General features: G+C 43.0%; 1 protein-coding gene across 2 annotated transcripts in view; it reads left to right on the top strand.

Annotated features, from left to right (window-relative positions):
• The first annotated feature begins 480 nt into the window (after nucleotides 1–480).
• mgat5b (alpha-1,6-mannosylglycoprotein 6-beta-N-acetylglucosaminyltransferase B) overlaps nucleotides 481–17,570 on the top strand; it is a 46,607-nt gene continuing 29,517 nt past the window's right edge. For both annotated transcript variants that reach the window (XM_076081065.1, XM_076081058.1), the window contains exons 1-5: nucleotides 481–548; nucleotides 2,263–2,375; nucleotides 11,530–11,674; nucleotides 15,808–15,917; nucleotides 17,478–17,551. In XM_076081065.1, the coding sequence (XP_075937180.1) occupies nucleotides 481–548; nucleotides 2,263–2,375; nucleotides 11,530–11,674; nucleotides 15,808–15,917; nucleotides 17,478–17,551 (510 nt within the window). The remainder of the gene's footprint in view (nucleotides 549–2,262; nucleotides 2,376–11,529; nucleotides 11,675–15,807; nucleotides 15,918–17,477; nucleotides 17,552–17,570) is intronic.

Below are 17,570 nucleotides of genomic sequence, written 5' to 3'. Positions count from 1 at the left end.
ATGTATTTTTCTAGTGTGAGTCATTAGATGGCGCTGTCGGTAAACGAGCCGCAGCGAAAGATCTCCTCGCGCTATGAGAAGAGTCAGTGAGTGCTCCACCGACTCAGAGGAAATCAAGGCACTCAACAGTCATGTGTTGTAGCGCCCGACGTCGCTCCATCTCCAACATTGTAAAGGATACAACCGTAACTGATCAAAGGAGATTGACATAGTTTAGTTTCGTATTTATTCCTCTGCAGAACCGGAAAAGAGGACTATCGACCCGCTGCTGCAGCAGGACGCACCGGCGGGATTCCCGCTAAAGTTGTTCACACACACACGCAGCACAACACGGCCAGCTGTCGGACCGGGAAGTTGCGTGCTTCGCTGCGCTCCCTGTCGATCCTCAGGACTCTGGTTAAAAGTTATGTTTTTGACGCCGGTTGTCACACAGACTCGCACAATGTCAAGAGGACCCGGAGCTTTCTACGTGTGTGGGAAATGATTGCAACCAGCACCGACCTTTCCATTATGGTGAGAAGATGTCTTCTCACTTTCAAACCGTTCAGGTAAGAACATGTTGGAGTGGATGTGTGGACTGTGTTTACTCGCGTGTTAAATAATACACACTGGTTGGTTTTTATACATTAATTGCTGTTTATAAAATGGAAAAAAACCGAAATATTAAACTAAAAATTATGAAATTAAAAGGAATACAGACAACCTTCAAAATCGATGTAAATGCAATCATTTTATGTCTGCTGTTTTTTTTTTTTTGTAGTAGAGCAAATCTTGCATGTTCAAACCGTTGGCATTCTTTTTTTGCATTGGCGCCATTGGCATTAATTGGAACAGCAGAATGCCTGCTGTGCTATAATTAACGTTTGCTTACACAGCTAAAACTTTCACCAGCAGCAGCAGCAGCGGAGTGAAAGCAACTCAAGCAGATGTAAACTCATTAAAACTTACACGTCTGACGAGATAGGTTGTACACAAGCTCCAGGGTTCACTGGCATTAATATGGAAGTGATGGTGTCCGTGCCACTATGAGGAGTCTCTCTTTCCGAATTAAAGTTCCCAGATGTTTTACAGCTGTCTGAGTGAATACAAAGGTGCTCACATTCTGCTCTCTGCCATGGCTCCAGAGCTGTTTGAACACGCAACTCTCACTGCAGAGTCATATACTTGTTTTTTTTCCCCACACAGCACGCATGCTTCCCTGAACATCAACTCCCATTTGTTTCACCACTACCTCACAATTGGATAGTGGTACAGCACTCTCATACACTCTTGCTGAGTGACTGCGGCCTCTCCGCTTTATAAAGATTCCAGTATGCAAGCTGTGGTGTACAGAATGGAAGCGTGACAATCTGCCCTGCAGTTCCCCGCTTTAAAAAGGATTGTTTTCTCAGCACGACCACTGGAGAATGCCAGACGAGCCAGTTTTGAGCTAATCGGTCCAAAGCATTTGTTGTCAAAGCTTCAGGACTTCACACATGTTTGCTGTGCGTTCGCTGTTTTTTCTCCAAAATGCAGCCATTCGCCCGTGAGGTAATGCTTTTATTTTGGATGTTAGCTCACTGAGCATATACAGAAAACCCACCCATGTCATGGTTCCATTTCAGATGACACACTCAAGCGAGTACACAATGCTTTTCTGTGGGTTGATTGGTACAATACGAACTTTACAAAAATATGTCATCGCTCCATGAAGCCTGACAAAGGGCTTAAAAGTGATGTCTCAAAGAGCTCATGTTGATGTGGGGCTGGGCCATATGGCCAAAATCCTCTATCACAATATACACTTTATTAAATGAACATGTGTGGACTAAATACTTTGACAAAGCAAAAGTGTTTTCTCATTTACTTAACAACGTTATTGCAAAATGAACATAACAGTTTCAAGTGAAATTATAGAGAAAAAAATATATATTTCCATCTATACTGACTTTATTTACATGCATGCACACAAATGCATAGTATTTAGATTAAGACATTTGATTTAAGTGAGATTTTCTGAGAAATGTCAGTGTGCGTTTGTTATTAATTTAGACGACACAATTGTGTCTCACAATATCTCAGTATATGATTTCATCACAATTCCATTGAAAGAGGATATAGTATCATTATCCCCCAACCCTTTGTTGACGTGAACTCTCTTGCACACGTCTTGTCTTTTCTTCTTCTACTCTTGTCAGTATCTGTCCTCTGAACTCTTTTCCTCATGAGCTTGTAACCTTGTCCCGCTCTCGTGTCACTTGATCACCCCCATGTCTCCTGCAGGATCTTCGTGGTGGGGATTGGCTTCTTCAGCCTGTGCTTTCTAATGACCTCTCTCGGGGGCCAGTTCTCGGCCAAGAGATCCGGAGATTCCCCCTTCACGGTGCGAGCTGAAGGTAAGCCTGCAGTTGCGAGTCAGTGCTGCTTGGTCGCCTCTGACTACGGCGGCTGTGCCATGTCAGCGCTGGTAATGAACAGGCCGGGAACACGCTGAGAGTTTCGTGGGGCTTCCTTGACTGCTGCCAGGGGGCTGACAGACCTGCTCACTCTGCTCATCATGAGTGTGTCAGGTGGTGGGGGGGGGGGGGGGTACATGTCGCCTGGAGAGGCTCCATCTTTTTTTACACCTGCTTTCATCTTTGCTCAGAGCCCACATAACCTCGTTCTGACCCACATTAACTCATTTTAGTTGCAGTAGTTCTACTTGCTGAGGTAGGCTTTATGTTGCCCTTTTATGAATCTTTATATGTGATGTTGACCCTGGGTGTATTCATGTAGTACAAGTACATTACATTTATTTTGTAGGGGAAGTTCCTTTTAGCCTGTAAGCTCACTGAAGCAAAAATAAGTTATTGCAAACATGAATTACCCTGAAGATTTAAAAATGAAATTACAAAAACTAATACTATTAATAGTATATGTTTATAAGATACCAGTACTACAGCTGTTGAACGTGATGTAGTCATGAGACATGGTGCTGTTGTTTCTTAGTGATAGTTGTATGTTTCATGTATTACTAAGCACAAGTGATCATGTTTTGGTCATATAAAAGTGATTAACAACTTCCTTTAGACAACTCTTATCTTAAAATAACCAAATGGCCACTCTAATGAAGCCGGCAACATTTACTTTGCCTTCGCAGAAATAAAAAATAAAAAATCCAAACAATTTCCAAGTGCCATCCCTGAGAGAAACTTGTTATCTTTCTCAGCACGTTCTCTGTGTTTGCGCTCTGTGCCTCTGCATATAAACCACCACAGCACCAGCCGTTTGGGAGAGTCAGTGTTAGCTTTTTGGACTTTTGTCTCTCACCTTTTTATTGCCGCCTGGCACGATGTTGACACTGCGAGTCATCCTCTGTGACGGATACCAGCTGGCACGGGAAGAAGCGATGCAAATGAGGCGACGCTAATCATTTCATCCCTCTTGAATAATACAGTCCAATCGTTTGGGCCAATCGGTGAGCAGCGTGTCGCCCCGTGGTGGCTTGTTGTGCGAGATGCCAAGTGTTGAAATATGTTTGACTGACTGACTTTAATGATTGCGCTATTAAAATATTGGCTTGAGTTGGAGCACTTCCTCTGGCAAGTCAGTGTGATTCTGAGAGTGTATTAATGAAGGCGATGTTGTATGGAGGTGCATCAGGTGTCCTCACCGCAGACGATTTCAAGGCTATCATGCGTTTAAGAAATATTATATGCAGGGCTGATTCGGGAGAGAGAAAGAGAGAGGGGGGGACAGGAGAGCTGTCTGATTAATTAACCACTCGCAGGCCGCAGTCAAGGGGAGGCATTCGGCCTCAAACTCATTAAACACTGCCTCGCCGCAAACCAGGGAGAACCCAGCTATGTAAATCCTCACCGTCTGTGTGCGAGTGTGCGTGTGTTTGTGTACATGAGAATGTTTTGGGTATGGGGATTAGCGGCACGGGGAGTTTGCAGCATGAATGAGCCGGGAAGAACTGTTCAGTGGAGCAGCAACTTGATAATACTTACAGCCATCCAGCCGCTGAGCACCGTAAAGAGCTACAGGAAATACACGTGTGTGTGTGTGTGTGTGTGTGTGTGTGTGTGTGTGTGTGTGTGTGTGTGTGTGTGTGTGTGTGTGTGTGTGTGTGTGTGTGTGTGTGTGTGTGTGTGTGTGTGTGTGTGTGTGTGTGTGTGTGTGTGTGTGTGTGTGTGTGTGTGTGTGTGTGTGTGTGTGTGTGTGTGTGTGTGTGTGTGTGTGTGTGTGTGTGTGTGTGAGTGAGTGAGTGAGTGAGAGATACATTCATGCAGGCAATCTCATAAAAGCAGTGGAGGCACGTTAACATGCGCAGTGTTTTGAATCTGAAAGGGTAAACAAAATGGCCGGTCTGTGCTGAGAGAACCCACTACCTTGTTTATTGCTCGTCTTGTGAATTGCCTGAAGAGCAAAAGGTGTGAAGAAAAATACGTAATTATTGTCTCTCTCCTCTCTCTCCTCTCTCTCTCTCTGCCGCCCTGCCTCCCTCTTTCTCTTTCTTTTTTATGTTCCTCTCCAGCTCAGTCGATGTTACATGTTTTGGTATTATTTTTGTCAAAAATCTTCCCGAAGCTGCACAAAGAATCGTTTGCTCTGACAGGAACGTGCTATTTTCTGCATTTCTATATTTTAGTGTGCTATGTATAGTGTTGCACTCTTTGATACTCCAGATCCAGAGACCCAGAATACCATTGAGTTTTGGATACCAAGTTATTAATCCAGTTTTAAAGTGCGTGCATTTCCTTCACCCTTTGCTTTTGAAGGTACAGGAAGCTAATGAGGTGGAGAAAATGAAAAAAGGAGGGGGGGGGGGGGGGGGTTACCAGAGTAGGAAGCATGAAAGTGGGAAGCGTTTGATCCTAGATATCTTAAAGGCTCCAGAGGTCTACTGCAGCTTTCTAATAAGCTCTTTGAAGACCACCTTCACAGTGTGTCCTCTTACCACAGGGGTCTCACTGCAGCTTTGCCACAAAGGGAGGAATAGGCTTAGGACGCTACCAGGTTCTACCCCGGTCACACCAGGACTAAATGGTTCAGATGCTAATGCGTTCTATATTCCTACTTGTAAGCTCCATTACCTGAGCTTTTTTTTTTATCCACCGTCCTCTTTAGCGATGGAAAAACACACTTTGCTGCATGCAAACAGAGTCTTGCATCAATCAACAGAAGCAGATGCTTTCTTCTGTCTTTAGCCACACCCTCGTATTTGTACGCTTACATTCGCCCCTTCATTTATGATCAAATCTGCACATTTTTGTGGCTGGACGACTGAAACTCTGCCTTTTCCCACAACGTTTTAATCCATCACTGAGTCACGTAGCGGAGCATCAGGTGTGGAAGCAGCATCGTGTTCAGTATCCTGCTCTTTGCGATCCTTTCACAGACTGTGACAGGACCTTCTTTTTATTTCATGGCTCAGCAGTCCTGTCTCTGCGTGGTGCATGAAAATGAGTCCAAACGAGTCTTTCCTGACACCGCTCCTTGTAAGGGTGTGCCACTTGCAGGTCTATCAAAGCTGTGAACTTCATCGCTTGGTTTCAATGAAAAAATGGGATAAGTAATAATCTGCTGGAGATAGAAGTGAGTGTAGATGTTATGAATACAACAAACTGATCTTTTCTACTGATGCTACTTCACCAGGAGTTAAGAGCTGCCGATGAATTGTTCAGCTGACTGCCTGGCTCTGTGTTTGACAAAGAAAGACAGGCGTGTGAATAGAAGATGACTCGTTGCTCGTTGTTCACTCTTTCACAAGCTCCTGTCACCAGGTGGAGAGACCAGTGATTGTCTCTTTGATTGTGAGGAAGGTGCAACAACAGAGGGTTTACTAATTGTTTTTGCCCAAAATGGGCAGTTACCAGATCCAACTGCAAACATGTTTTCTGTGTCTCAGATTGCTTTTTATTGTTCATGGCTTTGTGGTATTCAAAGCATCATCTGAAAGGTATTTAAGGCTGATCCACAACATGTTTTTTTGGCTGTTGGTGTTATTGTTTGGCTTTACAATAGACACATTTTAAAGAGATTATTCTAATGTATTTAGAATGCTCATTGGTCTCAGATAGGATTTAAACAATACATACACATTTGTTTGTAGAAGTGTTGGTGTTCATCTCATTTGATTAAACTGTCTCCTGGGGGAAATGAAGTACTGCAGTTTTGATTGTTTCTGTAAATTAGATGCTGCAACGTTATTATATACTTTATCTGAGTGTGGTCATGAAGTGTGTGCACGTCACGTGGACATGCAGCACGCACACAGACACAACAGTCTTTTTCAAAGTAATTATTGCACAAACAAAAGAGCAACAGATTTAAAACGCCGTGAGTTTGGTATGCAGCTTTATTTCAGCCTCTTTTGGAGCGTATATGTATTGTTGATCAGGCATCGTCAGCTATGCAGGGTGAGCTGCAAACTGGGTCAGGAAGTTCACTCCCAGACTGGGTTTAGGTAGCATTCTCTATTCTTGTTGCTGCTTTTGCATTAATGCAAGAATTGTCAGTGTGAAAACAGGAAATATGTTTATGCAAATGTTCATCACATTTTTATGGTTCCACACAATCTGTGCAGTGAGAACATAAAAGAGAATAAAACCAACCTCCCGTTTCGGGAAATGATTGTATGCAGTGACACGTGTGTGTGTATTTAATAAGGGATATTAGACCCTGAGCTCTGTCTCTGAGTCAGCCTTTCCTCACCTTCTAAGGTCTGCTTTTATCAAACACCAAATGATAGCTCAAAGCTGTGGAAAAATCAATAAACATGAGGCTGCAGTGTTTTGTTGTGAAGTTTATTAAAACACCGCCAGACTTCTAACTAGACTTGTTTGTGTACGTCGGCATACTGGGGGGGGGGACTGGGAGGGTCAGAGGACATAACTGAGGAAAGAGACAGATTCAGGTTTTAATTAAAGCAATAGAGAGCCACGTTTAAAAAAAAAGGTAGTGCAGGTAGTTTTCCCGTTTCCAGGCTGTCGGGTGCAATAAGAGGCTGGAGCTGCCCAGAGGATAAGTGACAGGCTTTCTGCTCTAATAGCGTCTGGATGTCAGTTGCCCGCATTCCACCAAGAATAGAGAAAACAAAACTCAATCTCATTCAGCCTTTTCTGGAATGAATGTTTGAATTGGGAGTGAGAGGACTGTCTGTGCATGTGTAAGAGTGCAGATCAGGAGGGAATACGTGAATTTATCCCGGTGACAGGTGAGACGGAGAGGTCTCGCCACAGGGCTGGCCAGCCAGCATGCATATCAGCGGGGATGACAGGATTTATTTATTTGGTCCTCCATTATGCTGACGGGGAGGAGAAATATTTATTTATAATGAATCAAACATGACACACACACAGCTATAATCAATTATTGATGAATAAATTATTACGTGCAGATATGCTGTGTTTACATTTGACATTTGAATTAGTTTCATAATAAAAATGTTATATGAGATGTTATGAAGCTATATATTTCACTGGCTTCTGTTGAGGTTGGACAAAATGTCTCCTCTGCTCAACATTAGACAAAGATGTCTTCAGTTGGAGTAGATTTTAATATGTGAGCTTTTTTGTTTTTTTTTGTTTCTGCAGTGTAAATATGAGATGGTTCTGACCACTAATGTCTGCACAAGTGAAAGCTTCTGTGTATAATAATCTCTGCGTGTTTGTTTGTGTGTGTGTGGTGTGTGTGGGAGTTGCTGGTAGCAGAATCAGCCTAGTGTTGTGAGACACTGCGTCTCCCTCTGAGACAATGTCAAGCAGCGTCTAAATCCTCACGCTGCACGAGGGCCAAGGTGGTGAGATGCACTGCCTCTCTTTCTCGTAAACATGATTTCACTCGTGGTTTTCGATAAATCTATTAAGTGTCCCTGCTACATCTAAATACACTCCAGTGAAGGACTTCTGACTTTGGTTGGGGATTTCAATGAAACATGCCGAACCCCAGATAGTCTACAAAGATAGTCTTTTGTGCTGTTTTTAAAGAGACCTTTGAATTCTGACTGAACCGTAGACGGACTGATCAATAAAAGCACTTGCCCCTCTCACTGTCTCACTTGGACCTGTAACACTTGTATGCAAGCAGATGTTCTCTGGGGAGCTTTTGAAGCTGAACAAAACACTAATCTGTCAGTCATGTAAAATGCTCAGTGAAACAGGGTGAGGACTTAAAATGCATGACTCACAGACAGAACAGGTAAGGTCGTTGATCAGAGCACAACTCAGCAGGATAACAAGACTCTAAGGCTGAGATTGTCACATTCTGGCTCTATGTCCCTCCCTCCGGCCACTTCCCCAAACCCATTCATTGCCATTCTCTACTTGTCCGCCGGATGAGCTTTGGCTTTCCCTCCGGTCCCAGGGTACATCCCAAGTCTCTTATTTGTGTCTTTATTAGTATTAGTACAGTGCACACACAAACTCCATCAAAAGTCTTTCCAGCTGTTAGAGCCGACTGACAGCTGATCCAGCTGTTGATCGCTACAGAAGAAAAGATGTCTCGTTTCTCTAGAAACATATTTCCTTGTTTCCTCTCTCCATGCATCCCTGGTGGGAGGGGCTAAGACACAAAAGAAAAGACGCAAGTGAGGGAAACGTGGATGCAATCAGGAGACTTGGGATGCACCCCCAGTCACCTGACCGCCACGCCCACCTGCTCACCTGCTTCCAGTTTCCGTCATCAGCCCTGCAGTATTCAGCCAGCCCCCTTTTTCACTGATTCCCAGCCAGTTTTCCAGTGTTACTGGACTTTCACCTGATCTGGACCGGCTGCTTTCTCTCAGGATTTGTTGGCTGTTTCGGACTGCCTTCCCGTTTTAGACACTTTCTGCCTTTTGGTTCCTCCCTTGTTGCCTCGCACCCATAATTATGACAGGGTCAGAAAAGCATGCTGGCATGCTTGCTGCAAAATGCGACCAGATGTAGTAGGACATCCTGGTGTTTTTAGCATAGTGCATTTGACCCACTGTATTGGGACATACTGAATCTGTTTCCAGCACACTAGATACTATGGTAGTATGGGTATTCGAACACACAGCTCCTGTTTACTGCGAGGCTGATGAGACAGTTGGGAGCAGGTGTGACGATGTGGGCATCAGGTGATGGGGAACGTCGGGGTCTGAGAAGACAAATCAGAGAGTCAAGGGAGCATCTTTCAACCTGTCGATAAAAACAGCTGGTTTGAGGTTAACCAATTGTTGCTCACGGTTAAAATAGTGTGTGAGGGACATTCTCTCCTGCTTATAGTCGTATTCAACATTTATTTACATCCTTCATTCTTGTCAGCAACATTCAGTTGTGATTATAGCAGCCTGTTAAACTAAAACATCTCTCTGTGTGTCAATATAGTAGACACTGAGTCCCTCCAAGGGCGGTTGTTTATAGCTGGACGGCCAGTGTTTCGCAGTGCACACAGCAGGCCGCAGTACAAATGGCGATCTAATTGGAATTTGTTCATGATATCGATTGTGCTGTGGCCGAAATTGAGTCGTTAAAGGAGATTAGCTGCTGCTAAATCGGCCCTTTATTAAGCAGCAGATGAGGAATGACATAGAGGAGGCTCTACATTAGCACACAGATACCATCAGTTCCTGCTACACCACTGTGAGCCTGCCAGACTGCGCGTTCGAAAATAAAACACATCAGTCAATGTTTCCCAAGAGGCAGCAGGAATCATGAAGGGAAAAAGGCAGTCTGAGGAACAGTTGATTGCAAACATATATATAAGGCTCAGTTCTTAAAAAAAAAAAAAAAAAAAAGGTGCTGCGTAGGAAGGCTGTTAGGTCTCGGTAATGGTGATTTACGGGCACAATGTGTGCGAGGAGCATTACTGTGAAGAAATGTGAGTTCTTCCCACACTAACCCGGAGGCTTTGTTTAGGTTTAGTACGCTGGAGCCGACAGAGGATCCTCTGAACTTAGCCAGCAGTCTGAGTCCACAAAACTAAATGTACAATAAGAACGACACAATAGTTGTTTTGGTCATTTTGGTGCTCAAAGTTTGGTGTTGCAGTTACGTGCAACAGGTTTCCGACAGTTGGTGGAGTGTGTTCACTTGGACGATATAGTCATGTATTACCCTGCAGTGCTTTACTACCTCCTAAATCTCATCTCCTTTCCTATCCTGTGTCGTTCTTCTTTTAAAGTGTATTATTGAACTGCTGCGAATCTGAATGGGAATTCCTTTAGTCTCTTTAGGTCTGTGGAGTGGGACAAAATAAAGTTGTCTAACTGCTGAATGATTCAAAGCGAGACGTCTTCAGGCCAGTTTGTGTGGAGATATTCTAGAAATGACTGAAACAGTGCTACGCCAAAGACCAATGAGGCAGAGGCGATAAAGAGAAGAGATTTAGGGATCTAAAGCTCTGGACTGCAGCTTTTCTTTTGTAATTCTTGTTTGTGATGTGAGTGCTTCTCTTCCTTTTTAAAATCTCAACAACACAGAGATACAAACACACACACACATGGACACAGACCAATAGATGTGGGTGGTTTTTCCTCTTGGTCCTTTATTTTATTTACCGGTGATGTAATACAATTTCTTTTCAGAGAAAGGTGACTTTGGCTCGGGCAGTGATAAATGAACTCTGACAGCAGAAGTGAGTCTGCACACATTGCAGTTTCTAAAGCCTAATGCAATTGATGAGGGAACACTGAGGTGAGGCTTTATTTTCACTCACAGCCTCCGAGAACAAAACGAGGCTGTTGTTGGTCGCCAGTATATATTCTCCGGTTCAAACCAACAAATTATTCACTCCCAAGTCCCAAGAGTCCCATTATTCATCTTGCTTCTTTGGATTTTCTTCATCAAAAATGACTTTGATGCTTAGAATTGTCTTTTCTTCGGTGCACATGAACCCTTTGGTGATTTTATTAAACTGCGTCAATAATTACTCTCGGTAGTCAGCGTAGAGCTTAAATGTGATCAAGAAAACGGTTCAGGATCAGGAGCTCGTCTCACAAGCGATGCAGTCTGGAGACCTGCTTTGACCTTATTGCCTGTAGCTGCAGGCTCATTAATTGACTAGGTGTTCACTAACGGCATCATTCTGTTTCACCACCTGTCAGGTCGTTAATAATTTGAACCGAGCGGGAAGACAAATCCAATACTGTCCGACTAATTTGCCTGTTCCTGTGTTTCGCTGGAGAGCCGGCTCTGCTGCTTTAGTAAAGAAGGACAAAAGAAAGTAGAAACTCAGTGATGTTTTAAAGTAATCAGTAAAATGGATAGATTTAAAGAGTGACGAGGAGTGAATCTGTGTTAAATTGATGGATTTAAACTGCTGGTACACAATTCAAAGAAGAGAAATATATTGTATCTGAGATGTTCAACAACAAAGAAGTTTGTCTTGTTCCTTGTTGTTGTCTACAAATATATAAAGCCAAACGTTGTTGTAAACTGTAAAATGTGACTTTACATAGAGACCCTCTGTAGCCGACCATTACTTTTTATTTATTTATCGCTTTCTCCTTTTCTCTAGAATGCCTTTCCATCTCTCTCGCATCTCTATGATTTGCTTCAGTAATAGTTGTCTCACACTATCTGTCTGTGTGTTTTTCAGTGCTCGGTGGACATGAATCTCGTGGGGTGCTGAGGAAAATCAGTGACATGCTGGAGGTCATTATGAAGAGGATGGACGCTCTGTCTAAACTGGGCAACACCACAGACACCCACAGGATAGATGAGCTCAGCTCGGCCCTGGACAGGTACAGCACCTTGGTTTCTATAGCGCTGCAACTAACGACTCGTCGATAATCGATTTATCTCATTCCTTCATTTGTTTTCTTTAAAACCTCGGAAAACACATTAAAGGGAAAATGCTCATTTTCAACGGTGCCCTAGTTCACTGTATGTTTCCGAGGTAGGCTGCACATTACCGGCACAATTATTAGTAAATAGAGACAGAAAGTACTACGTTCTTCTCATTCTTTACGAGTAATGGCACTGCACTGTTTCAGCTCATGCCAAAAAAGCTCTGCCAAAAAAGCATTTTTCAAGAGCTAGAGGAAAGGAGTGAGGCTCGGGTGTGTTTAGAGGAAATGGGATCGTGAACCTCAGGCCCAGCTTGAGGCGGCCGCTGAGTAAAATCCCTCCACCAACAGTGTTGCTTCAAAGTCCGTTCTGTAACTGTTCAGGACCTTTCGATCGAATCACATGATCTTTATCGGCAGACTTTGCCTGGTTGTATTGCACGTATACGATGCTTAGAAAAATGAAAGTTTTAACATTTATAATTCCATGACAACTGTGAAAACTCCATCTGCTGATGCCGATTGAATATCCAGGTGCCATGCTTCGTACAGATGGGATTGTCAGTGTGACAGCCTGTTAAAAAAGGACTCTTTTTTTTTTTCTTTTTTTTTAACTGACCGGGGATCTCTGAATGGTGTCAAGTAAAACAAAAAAGATCTTCCAGTTTCGCAGGTTGTCAGTGATCATATAAAGATGCTGTCATAGGCCGGTATAAAGAACAGCAGCTCAAAGCTGTCTGGTTTCAACTTGAGGCTGTCTGCAGAACATTCTGTCTAGTTCTCCAGCTCAACCTGTGTGCCAAAGGTGAATTTCATTGGCATAGTAATGGTGAGATACAAACATGGAGGCTGAAGAAGTATGGAGCCCTGGGGCAGTAGAGCAGGTCCACACAGTGAAAAGAGCCGTGTGCTCAGGATAAGAGCAAACCTCTCCTCCTCTCTCCAGATATACATACATATATATATATATACGTGTATATGTATATATGTGTGTGTGTGTGTTTGTATATGTCTGTATGTATGTATGTATATATGTATATGTATATATGTGCAGGGGTCTTGCTGGTCAAGTTGAAGCTGCCAATGCTGAGTTTGTGTGTGTGCTCTGCGGTTGCCTTGGCAACAGACCTTTCCTCATATACCCGCACCTGCTCTGGGTTTGAGGAGAGGAGGAAGCCCCCTCCTGCTTTCTGCCTTTGCTGTTGGTTTCGCTGCTGGACATCACCTCCCCTCTGCCTCACAGCCGGGGAAATATCTCTCTTCCGAAAGGCACTTCAGTGGAGGCGGCACCGCCTCACACACGAGTAATGAAACCACCTCTGATAATAAATTGAAAGATATTGTAATAAGATATGAAGTTTACAATTCGTCTGGCCGCGGTGTAACTGCTGTTGACACCGAATGATGAACAATGACAGAAGAGGTGCGACGCCTCACCTGACCTGCTTTTTCAACAGCCCCGGGGGAAATATGTGTTGCTCTCCGGCCAAAACGCTGCATTTATTTTTATCGGCAGTCTAATATTACACAGAATTAAATTTTGTCTACAAAATGCCCCGTGGATTCACTCTGTCATATTGTTTTTACAATCATTTAATTGGCCTCTCAGGGACTGAACTGGAAAATGTTACAGTGACAAAAGGCCAAACAGTTGTAAAACTGACTTGGTGGTGAAGATGCATCTCTCGCTCGCTTCGTTTTTTACCTCCGATGATTAAAAAAACTCTGCATGGCTTAAGGTCAGGCGGTTGACCCTGGAGATTACTGAGAGAGCTTAAGGCAGGAACAAGTTTGCCCACCTGGTATGTCGTTAAAAAAGTGATTAGGCTGTCCTCTTGCTCTTCAACAGCTGATAGCCGTGTGTGTGTGTGTGTGTGTGTGTGTGTGTGTGTGTGTGTGTGTGTGTGTGTGTGTGTGTGTGTGTGTGTGTGTGTGTGTGTGTGTGTGTGTGTGTGTGTGTGTGTGTGTGTGTGTGTGTGTGTGTGTGTGTGTGTGTGTGTGTGTGTGTGGCAATTCATTTGTGCTGACCTGCTAGTCTAAAGTATAGATGAGAAGGTTTGGCTACCACTTGCCTCCTGGGCACCACATAGAAAAATGAAATTGCGGTTTAGGTTATTATGTTAAGTTATGCACATAAGCACGGTTAGATTGCTTTACCCTGCCACACTCGCAGAAACACATGCAGCCTCGATGAAATCCGAGCTTCACTGCTTGCTCTCAGAACCACTGTTCCAATAGTTGCTGTGAGTTTCCATGTTCAGAGCTCTTTAATGACTTGTGTAATTTCCAGCAACACTACTACACAGCAAGAGAGCTCATTAAAATAATTCACTTGCATGTTTGGTTTCATGTCAAACAAGGCAGCGATACAGCAGTTCCATGATGATGATGAATGCTGGTTGATTATAACGAAGGCAGCACACACCATTGAAGTCATGTGTTGCAGTGCAAAGATTTGAGGTTAAGATTGACTTTTCTCTTGGTTCTCTGGATGTTGTTTCGTTGTGCAGAGACAAGGATCTCGCTGAGAAGCACTTTGAATGGGTTTCACCAGTACGCAGAGTTCAACTAGCAAGTGTGTATGCATACAGATCATCGCTGTACTTTCTCTCTAAACACTAAAAGTACCCCAACTCTAGATTAAAATATAACACGTAAAATAACACCATTAAAAATGTATTTTTTATATATATACAAAAGATACCGCTGCAGGATTGTACAGAAGTTTATAACACTAGTTTGTGGTGCTGAAAGAATAAGTTGATTGATTAATTAGTCAACTGGCGGAAAATTAATTGCCAGCAATTTTAGTAATTATTCATGAAGTAAAAATGACAAACATCTGCTGATTACTTTTGTTTGTAAATTAATTAATAAACTTTTGAGCTTTGGACGTATGTGAGACGAAACAAGCAATTTCAAATGTGACGAATGTTTTCCTCAAATAATTGATAGATCAATGGATAATCACAATAATTGTTATTTGTGGCTGGAGCTACAACAATTTGTCAATTAATTAATTACTGTGGATAACCAGAACAAATACTCAAGGAGTTGTATAACAGATTAGTCTTTTAATTAATATTTCAAGCAAAGCTGGCAGAACATTGGCTCCAGGTTCTTAAATGTGAACATTTTCTGCTTTTCTTATTTTCTGTGGCAGTGAACTGACAGTAATGGTTCAGTCTCTACTAGCTTCATGAAGAGTTGCACCGACCTCACACCGCTGCACACAAAGCAGATATCTGACGTGTCAACCGGACTTTTCTAACTATTTCTTTTTTTTCCTTTCGGACCCCAACAGGAAAAATATTTTATTTCTCTGAGGTTGTTCTCAAGAACATTTAATAATTCATTGCATAAATCCATTAAGCATTAATGGAGGTGTTGCAGTGCATTCCTACGGTGTTGCAGCAAATGTGAAAGCTCTTTCTTTTGAAGTTTCATTTGTTCCACTGAAAGATAACATTTGGTGAGATGACGTCTCTTCACCTTTGGTGTTTGCAGCTCATAGAGCAGATGTAGCAGCAGGTGTATAGGAATGTATTCTGATGAACTTAGGCTCTGGTGTAAGATGAAACTTTAACTACGATTGCTCTTGCTCTGCTTCTCATAGACACGCTACATATTTCCCAAATCTCTCAGAACTATAACACTGCATACACAGTATATTGTAAAACCATTGTCTTCTCTTTATCTCCTTTTGTGTTGTAAATGTTGCTTCCTGATTGTTTTGCCACCAGCTTTCAGGTCACAGAGGTCAAGTGCTTTAAAACACATTCGCTAACAACCTAATTGTCTTCTTGTTTTCATCCCTCCCAGGGACCCGCTTTAATATGCCAAGTTACTTTTCTATCTTAATGAATGAATTATCTGTCAGTGTTTTAAAAGCTTTTTCGATTTCACGCCTCAAGTTCGAGAGAATTAGCATCAGTGGGAAAACAACAAATACAGCGGAATGAAAGGGAGCTATAAAAGAGTGTCTTGCTTGCAGGTTAAAGATAATTCAGGTTATAACAAGATTGTTTGTTGTGGAATCATTTTAGATATCCTCTTTCTCTTTGTGTGTTTGTGACGTGTGTGATCAGGATCCAGCCTATAGGGCTAGTGGAGCGGATTCAGGCCATAGCCCAGAACATGTCTGACATGGCAGTGAGGGTGGAGCAGATCCTACAGCGCAGCATGGCCAGCAGCAGAGGTACGATTCAAAACACACACACTCGCACACCTGGAGAATACCAAATAGAGCTTTAACCCCTCGGATGAATCCCCCCCTGTTCATTTCAAATCCATCCAATCTGAAGACACTTTTCCCCTCCTGCCCACGTAAAGCCCGACCGTCAAGCCTTGATCCTGTCCGACACTTGAATGCATGATTTATGTCTAACGTGCACTCTCTGGTTGATCATATAGAACCTGACAGACCTTATTCACGGCACATTACCCGTTCAAATGGCAAGCCAGTGTTTGTGTCAGGGCGCAGGAGCAGCACGGTGCTCCACTGTTGCTGCCGTATCATAACAACACGACTTCAGGATGTTTAAATCATGATGATGAATTACTGCCTAGTTAATGGGATCTGGGCCTGTCAGCTTTCTTTATTAGCCTCCACTCTCAATTTCTTTATTGGGGAGCGGAAAAGAAATCAGACAGCACGATTTAATTCACGATTCAATTCCCCTCCTGTATCCGCTACATTGCACTTCATGACTGAAAGCTATTCGCTTTCACTCTCTCATTAATATGTATCCGATAATTCTCCTGTTGTCATAATGTCTATCATTTAAATAAGGCTTACATGACACCTGGCTAAGTTTTGACAGCAGCAGGCAGGAGCACTTTTTCATCCTGAGAGTTCTGCCGTCATCATGATAATCAGACAGAATGGCTGGCAAATTATTTGTCTGTGATTGTGCTCTTCGACGCTTGGCAGGATGCTGGCGGAGGAGCTGCAACTGCTCCTTTTAATTAGACTCACTAGAGCCGGGCTTCGAGGAGAAGAAAGATGGGGAAGGGAGAGGAGAGGAGAGGAGAGGCAGTGACAGCAGCAGAAAGAGACAGGAAAGATGGGATGAGAAGGAAAAGGGAGCAAAGAAGACATGGTGTGGTGGTGGTGGTGGTGGGGGGGGTGTAGTCTATGTATAGTAAATCCGGTGAGTGAGGTGGAACAGAGACTTGGCCATTCAGCAGGGGGACGCCAAGCTTTTACAGGAGCTTGTTAGCTATCTCTACTCTCTAATTTATCTCTGCTCATCCCAAAGGCTGGAGGATGTGTGCTGTAATGCTAAAGACAAACAGAGGAAAAGCCCAGGAGAAGCACTGTTAATCCATGTTTGATCAAAATGAGCGCTGTTCAGTCTCGAGAGGTCCGAGGCTAGTGGTAATTATACATGTGCATTTTATGGAGCTCGGTGATGCATTCACAAATTAAACCTAATATATAATAAAATCTAATATCTTGACAGAATTTCGAGATAATGGAATAAAAAATTGATGCTTTGATTCGATCGACCAAAGAACAAAAAACACTGCAGATATTTTGGATGTTTCTTGCCAGCTTGTTTTTATCACCTTCCTCTTTGTGTTTGACTTTTGTGTTTGTGCACTGAAACTGAACAGAAAAACAAAAAAACAATGCAGCCTTTTTGTTGATTTGTGCCGGTGTCTGGTGTGTGTGGTGTGTGTGGTCTTTTTGTTGGAGCTTGTGTGTGTGTGTAGGCTTTGATACATACTCTGTGTGTTTCTGTTCTCCGTGCAGTCAGGGAAGGAACGTTAGGACAATGTGAGACTCCTAAAGATCCCCGTTATCCAGACTGCCCCAGCAAGATGGATGTAAGTATTCACACTGTCT

Source organism: Anarhichas minor, unplaced genomic scaffold (assembly GCF_050575085.1).
Source record: "Anarhichas minor isolate MPS153535 unplaced genomic scaffold, ASM5057508v1 ptg000007l, whole genome shotgun sequence".
Taxonomy (NCBI): domain Eukaryota; kingdom Metazoa; phylum Chordata; class Actinopteri; order Perciformes; family Anarhichadidae; genus Anarhichas; species Anarhichas minor.
The sequence above is the reverse complement of the archived record's forward strand: the minus strand, read 5'-3'. Positions and strand labels throughout refer to the sequence as shown.